Source organism: Stenella coeruleoalba (assembly GCF_951394435.1).
Source record: "Stenella coeruleoalba genome assembly, chromosome: 2".
NCBI classification, from domain to species: Eukaryota; Metazoa; Chordata; class Mammalia; order Artiodactyla; family Delphinidae; genus Stenella; species Stenella coeruleoalba.
Genome location: NC_137147.1, coordinates 37028600 through 37040818, shown reverse-complemented (window position 1 = coordinate 37040818; position 12219 = coordinate 37028600). Strand labels below are relative to the sequence as shown.

At 40.0% G+C, this 12219-nt stretch overlaps 1 protein-coding gene across 14 annotated transcripts in view; it reads left to right on the top strand.

Annotated features, from left to right (window-relative positions):
* SYNE2 (spectrin repeat containing nuclear envelope protein 2) overlaps positions 1 to 12219 on the top strand; it is a 330405-nt gene that overhangs the window by 134455 nt on the left and 183731 nt on the right. For all 14 annotated transcript variants that reach the window (XM_079912180.1, XM_079912173.1, XM_079912176.1 and 11 more), the window contains exons 26-32: positions 57 to 175; positions 680 to 806; positions 2283 to 2440; positions 3266 to 3413; positions 4088 to 4698; positions 7720 to 7899; positions 9798 to 9948. In XM_079912180.1, the coding sequence (XP_079768306.1) occupies positions 57 to 175; positions 680 to 806; positions 2283 to 2440; positions 3266 to 3413; positions 4088 to 4698; positions 7720 to 7899; positions 9798 to 9948 (1494 nt within the window). The remainder of the gene's footprint in view (positions 1 to 56; positions 176 to 679; positions 807 to 2282; positions 2441 to 3265; positions 3414 to 4087; positions 4699 to 7719; positions 7900 to 9797; positions 9949 to 12219) is intronic.

Below are 12219 nucleotides of genomic sequence, written 5' to 3'. Positions count from 1 at the left end.
CCAGACAATTAAGTATATTGAATATAATATGTTTACTATTTTGCATATTTGCTTAGGCAATGGAATCGATTAAGGATTTCAGCCTGGAATCCAAGTTAAAGCCTCAACAGGAGGAAAGCGTTATGGAGAAATATGAAAAGGATCACAGTGCATCTATAAATAGTTTACTAGAGAGGTAAACTCTTTTTTAAAAAAATTATTTTTATTGACATACAGTTGATTTACAATGTTGTGTTAGTTTCAGGTGTACAACAAAGTGATTCAGTTATACGTACACACACACATATATATGTATATATATGATGTATGTTTGTATGTATATATCCCTTTTCAGATTCTATTCCCTTATAGATTATTACAAAATATTGAGTATAGTTCTCTGTGCTATACAGTAGGTCCTTGCTGGTTATCTATTTTATGTATAGTATTGTGTATATGTTAAGGAGAGGTAAACTCTTTTAAACAGCTAGAAAATCCAGCAAAAATCTTTCATCAGTGCAAATGTTATACTTTAATAAGTAAGTTTTTATTTTCCTTTAGTCATAATTTTTGCATGTGATCCAGTAACTTAAGCAGAAATTCTCTGGGATTTCCTCATGGACAATTGACAGTAATTAAAAAAAAATTATTTTAGTCTTATTTTTAAAATTAAGTAACATTGCATTTAATTTTTTTCCAGGTATGATACACACAGAGACAATCTTGAACTACACCTGCAAAACAACATTGTCAGGATTATCTCTGATTTCTCTAGTGACAAGGAAAGGAGTAGTGTTTGTCTGCAGGATAAACTGACAGATCTACAGGTAAGTACTGAAAATATTACTAGAGGAGTTTTATCTTTTATTAGAAAATAATGCCGCCGTAAGTATAGGCTTCACCATTTTTGTTGCGGTCTCATATGCTGGATGTTTCTGAAGAACTCTCTGTCACCGGATTTCAGGAAGACACCCAAACCCAGGAAGGAGTTTGTTCGGGGTGCTAATTTATTGCTCATGCTCTAATTTGATATTCTATATACTGTGGCTTGCAGAAGTTTAGATTGTGTTTGGGATGGGGATGAAGGCTTCAGATGAATTGGTTGAAACAATGTGTTTGAAGGCGATTTCAGCCAACACAGCTTCTGGTTTGCTCCAAAATTAACAATATGTGAAAAACCAGCGACTCTGAATTTTTGTTTCAGTCATCTATCATCTTAACCAAATTGTCACATTATCTGTCCGATGTTGGGTAATAAGAAAGGGGGAGGTCGTGGAGGGAGTTTTCTCTGTACATGATGGATGATCTTGTGGAGAGCCGTCAGAGGGAGTACTGCATCTGACTCAGGAGCTGCAGAAAAAACAATCTAGTGATGGGCACACCAATCGTTAAGTTCTACAAATAAGTATCTTCCTTATTTTGAAGATAAGCTGTGCATTGCAGTGCAACACCCTCATATGCTTGGATGTGCATTAGAGTGAACCCTTACAGAAAGCCCATCAGGTGGAGAAAAGGTCATGCGTGCTTCCTGCAATGCCCTCTCATATTTTCTAGTTATCTTCCTTTCATGATGCCAGTTCCTGAGTCACACTCTACCAAATGGCTCTTCTCTGTTTTCCATCTGAATAAGCAAAATTCATGTGTTAGAATCTCTGTTGTTCAAGTAGTGGATGTAGCACGTTTTCATCACAATTAAGAAGCTGTCTTGAGACCTTACTCCTGTGACTGAATAATAAGTTGGTTAGAAAAACTATACGAATCCTTGGGGAAAGTGAAGAACAAATTTTACTGATGAGCACTCAGATTCTATAGCAGTGCCTTTTTTTAAAAAAAGAACCAAGATTAGGGGTTGGAATAGTATAGAATTTTAGATGTTTAACTATAGATCATAAGTTAATTTTACTCACTTCTCATTTGATAGAAATGATTTTGGTTCATTGCAATTTTAGTTTAAGGAGAAAAAAAAGACTAGAGAAAATACAATATCTAATAGAATATGTTCTTATATCTCTGTGTATCTTTCTGAATTGTAGTCTGTGTATCTAACTTCAGGGAAGGGCATTTGGATTCCTTTGAAAGCCATGTTGCTGATTCCCTTGATTTCATTCAGTGGATTCTCCGAGAGCACAGTTAATAGCATTGCTCTCTGAAGGATAGTTTACTTGTAAAATATCTTTTCAAATGTGTTTTCATGTGAAACTTTGTGTTTGTGCCCACAATTGTAAATGTCTCATTTTGTAGGAACAGAATAATTGTGCCTATTAACCCATTCATTGAAAAATTAATTTACATATTTCATCCAGGTCTTAAAAAATGAAACTGAGGCTTGCTGGAAAGAGTTTGAAGTCACTTCACTGAAGTTAGAAGAGCTGGAAAGTGACATTAGGAAGCCTTTTCTAGTTCAGGCAAGAGATAAACTAAAGGAGAAAGAAAGAGAGCTTCAGATGACTCTTAATACCAGGTATAATTCTGGGATCTATTAACCATGAGTTTACTAAATGTATTAAATTTTAAGAGAGGCTAATATTATACTAAGTATGTTATTTTATTTAGTTGTGACAACAACCATAAGAGAAGCTGATGAGGGAACTGCTACTGGGGGAGGTTAAATCACATAACCAAGCCACACTACTGGCCAGAGACTTAAGTGGAACTTAAAGTCTGTTGAGTTCCAAAGGCCGTGCTCTTCCCACTGTCTCCCCTTGAGCCTGAATTTAGCCACGTCACGTAACTTCTCTGGGCCTTGATTTCCTCATTTTTAGAATGAGAGTGCTATTGTTATCCCGTTACATAGGATGTGTACCCCCAGCGCATCTCCCCATTTTACATAGGAGGAAACTGAGGCTCAGAGTCTATATGTTATTTATCCAGGGTCACACATTTCAACTTATTATTGGCCTAGACTTTGAATCCTAGTATATTTCCACTAATAAAATAATTAGTATGCATAATGAATGTCTTTGTCATCAAGGCAAGGTTCAATTACATTTAGTATTTTGTATTTCAAAAGAGAGAGAAAGCCTTAGTATGCTTTACAACAGTTTTCCATTCAGCACAGTATCAGGTAAATTATCGCGAGTACTTGGATATAGCAAACAACTCATTCTTTGCCATTGTGGATCACTGGGTTTGGGTTTTAATGTGATGATCTATACATATCATTGTATGTATTTTTATTGAATAATTATTTTCTGTTCTTGGTTAAATAATGGCATTAATATTAAATGTTTTATAAGCTATCTTTCTGCTGTGCTTTCCCCTCACGTCTGATTTATTTTTCACCCAGAATGGAGTCTTTGGAGACTGCGCTGCATATTGTGTCACCTGTGGAGAAGGAGTTGCTCCTTCTCTGTGACTCAGACCTGCTCCTCTGTGAAATGGCCGTTCAAGAATTTAATCTCACTGATGCTGATGACATTTATCAAAACCTGAGGGTAAGTATAAATTCTCACAGTGTATTTATAGAATAAACAGTTCTTCAGAGATTTATACATGTTTATGCATTTTTTTATTATACATCCATAGTATTTATTTCAAATATAAGCCACGGCAGAAAAATCTTCAATAATTTAGACTTGTTATTTATTTCTCAACTCTTTAATTCCTTGCCAATTGGAAAGTATCAGTAGGTACCATGGAGTAAATAATGACGTATTTTCTTTGAATTAAAAATGAAGGCTTGCTTATGAATGCCTTCTCCAATGACTGAAATCCTAATTTTCTCTCTGTACTAGACGAAGATGCTTAAATTGTCATATTCTACAGTGTACTTATTTGAAATCTCATCCTAAAAATATTTTTTTATTTTTCAAATTATAAACAGATGTCTCAATAGTTCAACCTGTAATTATTTTCATTGAATCAATAGATTTATATACCTCTTTTCTTCTTGGGATTTAAATATCAGGAAGGGTATCAGATAATGAAACAGCTGGGCCATCTGATCATTTGTAATTAAAGTGTTCCTTCTGTCAAAACTGTCAGCCTTGGTTAGACTGAGAAGCAGTTTTCTAGATCAAATCTAGTGACATAATTTGAGGTTAGTTTCTGCTGTGCAATTTTTCTTTTTTCTGCCTCAGTCTTACAGCTTTTCTTACCTTTATTGTAGAATATCCAAGATTCCATAGTAAGACAGATTGAAATATGTAATCATTTGGAACAGTCAGGCAACTTTGCATTGAAGGAATTACACCCGCTTGACCTGCATGCAGCACAGAATATTATCCTGAAACACAGAACTCAACTCGAAGAAATGAACCACAGAGTCCAGAGGAGTAAAGATGCCCTCAAAGCTCTGGAAGATTTTTTGGCTTCTCTGAGAGCAGCTGAACTCTCTGGTGAGCTTCTTATAGACCTTTCAGCCTCAGGTTCACAGGTGGTACCAGGAAGTACTTTGACGGTGGAAAATAAAGAGGAAAGAATTCATCAGATGAAAGACAAGGCCAGACATTTGGACGAACGTTTGAAGGTGCTCGGTATAAGCATTAAAGATGCTGAATGGGGTGAAAACACCTCCTGTGACAAACTTCTGAATGCTTTGTCCAGAAGCTTATCTGAGACTCATGGCTCTGGCAGACAGGAGGAACTCATGGAAGAAGATGAATTATTAGAGACTTGTATTTCCAAAAATAATGAACTCCTGAAAAATATTCAAGATATACACAATCAAATCAGCAAAATAGGCCTGAAAGATCCGACCGTTCCAGCTGTAAAACAACGGTAGGTATCGTTTTCGTCCGTTTCCACGCAAGATGATGATTTTCTGTTTTTTCCTTTTCCCGAATATCTATTAGGTGAAACAAATGCTTCCTGTGTCTTTCTACTTCTGTTCCATCCCCCTCTATTCAGGGTTCAGCATTCTTTTTTGTAGGCTTTTTCAAACAAGCTTTCTTTTTGTTGAGATTGTGCCTTTACAAAGTGTTATACAATTTTTTCCTTTAAAGTTTTCATTCTTATGGACAGAGGAAGAGTACAGTAAGATATGTGTGAAGTCCATGAGTTGCTTCAAAGTCTCTTTGCTGCTGTTTATTTACTATGGAGTTCTCCTGACGGGGGAAAACCTGGGAAACTCGACACATTTGATAATAGAGAACAAGTGGTGGAAGATGCACTACCACGCCTCGTCCCTACTTCTTCCTTCATTATTTGTCCTCTCCCCTCCTCCCGGCAGGATTAGATGAGGACTGAGTTTAAGAGGTAGGTTTAGGTTAGTGTTGATTCTGGAGACTCAGCAGAACTGGGGTTACCTGAGGTTCGCAGCCATCTCTAGGAGTGCTACTATTGTCATTCTGGAATTCAGCATCCGCCTCCAGGTCCTGAAAATGAAAATGTTAGCAAGAGTTAGCAAAAGAGTCACTTTTGTGAGCCCCCCGCCCCGTTCTAAATCTCGCCCACTTTCCATCTCTTCTTCTGCCCACTTCTAATCCCTCAGGCTCAATGCTCTCCTGAGGCTGTTCAGCTGATTAAGCTCTTCCCTCTGAAATTGCCCTGAGCTCTCCATCTCAATGAGACTTCTATTTCAACAGCGCTCCAGTTCTTCATGAGGTGTGGAACTGGTTTCGTTATTAATTTGATTGTTAATGCATTTATTATAGATTTATAAATAATTAGTAATAAATTAACTTATTAATTTATAAATGAAAACTATACTTTGATAGATAGTAAATTGCTTTAATATTTAATTGAGTTACTAATAGAATAAGCCAGGCACTGTTTTAGGTCCTGGGGATACAGCAGTTAACAAAACAGACAAAAATTCTTGCCCTTGGTAGAGCTTATTATCTAGTGGGACGAGGAAGATATGCAGTAGGTTTGATAGTGATAAAGACCATGGAGAAAGAGTAAGTAGAGAAGGAAGTGGTTACAATTCACACAGGGTCAGCAGGCACAGTTTTACAGAGAAGGTGACGTGTGAGCCTGATGGGATGAGCGACAAGCCAAGTGACAACCTGGAGGAGGAGCCTCCCAGGCTGAGGGGCTATAGGTACAAAGGGCAGGTGTGGGACTGGGCCTGGCATGTTTGAGGAGAGGCAAGGAGGTGAGCAGGTTAACAGGGAGGGGGTCACAGGGGTCACGGGCAGCATGGAGCTTAGCTCCTGTAGGGACCTGTGGGCCATGTGTTGACTTTGGTTTCTTTGTTGAGTGACATGGGAAGTCATTGGAGGCTTCTGAGCAGAGGGAAATGATTTGGTTTTCATTGTAATAGGCTGGTGTATTGAGAATAGACTGTAAGAGTCAAGGGAAGACTCAGGAAGTCTAGTTTGACCTATAGCAATAATCCAGGTGAGGAATAATGGTGGCACGGAACAGTGGTGATGTGGCAAAAAATATTAAGATTCTGTATGTATCTTGAAAGTAGAGTCCACAAGGTTTGTTGACACATTGGACACGGGGTGTAAAAGAAAGACTGGAGTTACCGTTAACTGGGATGATGAAGACAAGTTTGTCAGGCATTAAATGAAAGATCAGGTGTGTGTGCTCAGTTTTAGACACAATAGGTTCAAAATATTTATTGGATGTTCTAGTAGCACTCTCAATAAGACTGTTAAAAACAGGTGGCATCAGATGTCAGGAGAGAGGTCTGGGCGAGGTGTACATCTGAGAGTCATCAACATTTTAGAATGCTGTTTAAAGCCATGAGATGGATAAGACTGCCATGCTGTGTACTCTGGGGCACGCCATGTTAAGAGGTCAGGGAGATGACAGGGAACCAGTCAAAGATACTGAGTGGCCGGTATCATCGGAGGAAAATCAGGAGCGTTCCGGGGGTCAAGTGAGAAGGCCTTTCAATGAGAAGTGATCACCTTTGTCACGTGCTGCCGACTATTGAAGGAAGGTGAAGATGAAGACTGGGACATGGATTAGCAATGTGGAGGTTACTGGAGATCTTGACGAGCAGTCTTGCAGGAGTGGAGGGAGTGAGAGCCTTATGGGAGTGGACTCAAGATAGAATTGGAGGGGCTTCCCTGGTGGTGCAGTGGTTGAGAGTCCGCCTGCTGATGCAGGGGACATGGGTTTGTGCCCCGGTCTGGGAAGATCCCACATCCCGCGGAGCAGCTGGGCCCGCGAGCCATGGCCGCTGACCCTGCGCGTCGGGAACCTGTTGCTCCGCAACGGGAGAGGCCACAACAGTGAGAGGCCCGCGTACCGCAAAAAAAAAAAAAAAAGAGAGAGAATTGGAAGAGAGGAAGTAGAGAAAGTGAGTATCTGATGAAAGCAATTTAGACCTAGGTGAATAGAGTTAATCCCACCAGGATTAGTTTGCAGGTTAAAACCCTTAGTTCAAATGACTCTTCTTCGGTATGGAAGAGATTTTTGTACACAGGGTAGAAATGCAAGATTTCCTTGTATTTCCCTTTCTTCTTGCCCCTTCCGCCCTGCCTGAGGAGCTTGCAGTGTTCTACCAGCCATCTCGTCTTCTCTCCATATCATACTGTCTTCCCCACACATGTACACACATACTCTTCCTCTCTTTTCTCTCATATGCATATACACACCCTTTACAATTGTGTTCATCACTGAGAAATGTTACCGCTCGTGGTTTTGTATGTCTGTTCTATTTAAAACACCAGCTAGTACTCTGGACATGCAGAGCCTCCTGACCTCTGTCATAGGAATGTGTGATTTAGGCATAAACCTCATGAGGACAAATTAAAGTTAGTGTGCTCCCACAAATTACCCATATTTGTGTTGAATCGAATCGCCTAATTGGCCATTAAATTTTTCTCTCTCATAATCAAGGAAAAAATCGTTACTCAGACTGGATAAGGATCTAGATGAATGTGAAGAAGAGAAGAAACGCTTGCAAGAAATGGTGAATTCTCTTCCACAATTCAAAGACGGCAGAGAGAAAGCTCTGAGTCAACAGTGCCAAGGCACAGCACTCTTGTGGGAGAATACAAAAGCTTCGGTCACTGAATGGTAAGGAAAAAATTCCTCCCAAATCTGAAAAATTGTCTGTGGCACAATTAACGTTTTGAAATTTGTATGTTGAAAACACATTCCAATGGGCCTCAAGGAGAGGCCAACTTAAGAGTTTCACTCTCGAAGCTCACTGGGCCAACGTCTGGGGCAAGACCTGGAATCCTAGATTACAGACAAATGACTTTAAGAGGCTGTCTAAGAGGGAGGACAAATACATAGTGTATTTATAATCATTATTGTCCCACCTATATTAGTTTTCTATTGCTCCCGTAATAAATAACCACAAATGTTGTGGCTTAAAATCGGCACAAACTTATCTTACAGTCTGGAGGTTGGAAATCCTAAAATGAAACTGCATTCCTTTCCGGACTCTCTGGGAGAGAATCCGTTTCCTTGCCTTTTCCATCTTCTAGAGGCCACCTACTCCATTCCTGGGCTTGTGTCCCCTTCTTCCATCTTTAAGGCCAGCATTGCAGCATCTTCAAATCTCAATCTCTCTCTGTCTTTCTGTCTCATCTCTGCTTTTGTTATCACATCTCCTTCAGACTCTGACCCTCGTGCCTCCCTCTTATAAGGGCCCTTGTGATTATCTTGCACCCATTCAGATAATCCAGGATAATGTCTCTATTTTAAGATCCTTAATGTAGTCACATCTGTAAAGTCCCTTTTGCTGTGTGAGGTAACATATTCCCAGGATCCAGGGATTAGGACGTGGGCATCTTTGGGAGCTGGGGGCATTATCCTACCACACTCCACTTAAATGCAGATGTTTCCAGTCAGTTACTGCCGTCTTTCCTACAGAGCCTGGACAAGGCTCAAGAGTTTTCTTAATTCTGTGGCAGCCCTTACCTGTCAGTCCTGGTTGGCGATTCGGCTGAAGAGTCTGCGTCCCTGCCTTCCCCCTTTACTCTCTGCCTGGGGGTAGGAGCAGTTGAGAGGGCTGACCCCTACAGGCTGTACAAGCCAAGGGTTCCAGTTGGGTTAGGAAGTGGGAGGTACTAGTATGAGATTAGTAACCAAGAAGAGAGAGAAGTCGGGGTGGTCTTAACCCCCTCCCTTTTCAGCAAGTGGTTCCAGCAGCTCCTGCTGACACCTCTTTGGCTTAGGGCACTTTCCCTCTTTCCCCTTGAGCCCAGGTGCTGTACCTATTTTTGGAAGGGTTAGTCTCTGGGTGTCTCAGCTCCTTGGTGGTTTCCCTTAACTTTACTATCAGTGGTCCTTTCACCACAGAACTCCATCTGTGGAGTTCCTGCTTCCTACTGGAACCTGAGTATACAGTAGTCAAGATGAAGTCTGTCTGTGGATTTGATCTAGTCTACCCTTCGATTTTACAGAGGAAACAACTGAGGTCCAAAGAGCCTCAAGTAACTTATCTAAGGTCGCATGACTAATTAGTGCCCAACCATAGCTAGAAACCAGGTGTCTTAGCTGCCACATCATCTGTACTAAACTTTTTTTTAAAGGGCTAAATCTAGAATGAGTTGAAATAGACATAATTGAATCATATTGAATTAACACTGAAGCAATCTCTAAGAATAATTGCTTATAAGCAATCTCTAAGAATAATTTGTTTTCCAAATTATCTTTTAGTTAATGATGAAATTGAGGTGCTGATTCCTTATGGTTACAAATCCTGTTTCGTTCCAGAGCTTATATCTGGTAACTTTTTAATATTGACCTGGTGAAAATAGGAATCCAGTGATTATTTATACCATCCATTTGTCAAATAAATATATATGCCATCATTCTTAGGTTAAATTGTAAAACAATATTATAAACCATGTCTAGAGGAAAAATCCTTCTATAACTTATTAGTCATTATTGTAGGATACTTACAAAGAGAAAGAATGGTTTTGTTATTTTCAGAAATTTAGCTGTTTTACTTTTTTTCATAGCCTTGACCAATGTGAAAGAGTTTTGGAGCTCTTAAAACAATATCAGAATTTTAAAAGTGTCCTGACAACTTTGATTCAAAAAGAAGAGAATATCATCTCCCTCCAGGCTTCCTACATGGGAAAGGAGAACTTGAAGAAAAGGATAGCAGAGGTGAGTCCAAATTCCAAAGGAAACTTTACATAGCGGCCTCGCTTGCAAGCCCAACAATAGAGAGGATATTATCAATGAAGTCACTTTCGAAACTTAGTTTAGAAGAAGTTACTAGTGACTTTGTTTTACCAGGTATCTAAGAATTTATTGGATTTATCCCCAGGCCTTGAAAAAGATTGGTCCCCAGATTAATGCTGGGTTGCATCTGTTTGGGTTTTGATACTGATGGTGTGGTTCTTTTGGAGTCTGGGGTTGCCCCTGCTGCTACCTCTGAAAGGTTGGAACAGTTTGTGCACTGACTTCCCACATAAAAAAATCCCTGAGACTTCATTGCAACCTTGAGAGAAAGAAGGTACTAGGAAAATCCCGTCTGTTGTTAGTGGATAAAGGAAAAATTATGTTTTTATTTCTTCCCTTTTATTTCTTCGTAAAGATGTGTGAGCTTATCTCCAAGTTGCTCTGTCTATGTTCATAGCCTCGCCAATCACGACTGCATAGTTTAAGAAGAATAACACTTTTGGACACTAGATGTCATTATTTTCTATGATTTTATGTGGTTATCAACCAGAGTGGCAGAAGAATGGAATAGTTAGAAAAGGATACACTACACTGTATTACTATACACCAGAAAGTTGCTTTTCCTCTTGGTTTTATGAGTACTCTATGCTAAAGTGCTGTCAAAATGTCAGAGGCATTTGTGAAATATCATCTACTTGATACACCTGGTTGTTAGAAAGCAATTTTATTAAAGTTCCCAGTGGCTGAGAGCAACAACAGTGAGGCTTATATACAGACATACCTCACTTTATCACACTTTGCTTTATTGTGTCTTTTACAAATTGAAAGGTTTTGTGGCAACCCTTTGTAGAGCAAGTCTGTCGGTACCATTTTTCCAACAGCATTTTCTCACTTTGTGTCTCTGTGTCACATTTGGGGAATTCTTGCAGTATTTCAAACCCTCCACCACCAAAAAGATTATGACTTGCTTAAAGGCTCAGATGATGATTAGTGTTTTTAGCAAATAAGTATTTTTAAATTAAGGTATGTACATTTTTTAAGACAATGCTACTGCACACTTAATGGACTACAGTATAATGTAAACATAACTTTTATATATATCTGGGAAACCAAAAAAATTCATGTGACTTGCTTTATTGCGATACTCCCGTTACTGGCATGGTCTGGACCCAAACCTGCAATGTCCCTGAGGTATGCCTGTAGACCAGATTCTTACAGACAATTTAGTCTTTGTCTAGAACTCTTATCCCTGAGGCTGAAGTGACACTCAGAGTCACATCAGTGCCACAGATGAGGAGTAGCCCCTGCCTGCGGCCTCCTTTCTCAGACGCAGTTTCTTGGAACTGACCAATCAGAAAGAGCTCTGCTTGGACACCAGTTGTACACTATGTGACTGTTTAACTGGTTTCCCATCAGATTTAATCGAGGGAGACCACCATGCTAGGAGCAGGCTGGCAGTTGGAATCTCTTAGATGCAACCTGTCTGGTTCCATCCAGCAGAGGCAGCTTCTGGGTTTGGCAGCCTTGGGATCTAGGAGGATCGTGTCCTCATCCAGGTGGATTAAGGAGCTTTGGTTCTCAGAGTATCCAACACGATCAGCTTTACAAAATCCCCTCAGCCTTGTGGCCCAGTTCACATAGCTACTTTTCTACTGTGCCCCTGATACCAGTTTCCCAGCTTGTGCTCTTGTTTCAGGATCCAGGTCTCTGCCTTAGATACTCACAGATCCTGGGTCGCTGCCTTTCAATCTGACCAGATAGTGAATCCCTTCTGACTGGCAGCTGTTCTTGGTTTGTGCCAATCCTCCTCACTCCTGGAGTCCTGCCTGTGTCCCACTAAGTGGGATCCTGTTACCAGCAGAGCTGTTCCTTTCCTGATTAGGTGAGGCAACATCTGTAAAGTGCCTGCAGAGTGCCTAGGACTTCATCAACCCATTAATGGTAAACTGCACTTTCTGGACAAGTTATTTATTTGACTAATAAAACTTCTGTCACCTTCAGGCACTTGGCCCCTCTCCTGGGTGAGTCTCCCTGATGGGAATCTAGATCCAGGTCCTGACCCCTCTGCTATGATTAGTTCCTCTATGGCTGTTGTCTTTTTCCATTTGGGCTGCTATAAAAGAATACCATAGATTGGGGGCTTAAAAACAACATAAATTTATTTCATACAGTTCTGAAGACAGTTCTCACAGTTTATAACATTCTGCCTTTGACCCCTCAAAACACATCCTTCTCACATGCAAAGTATATTCA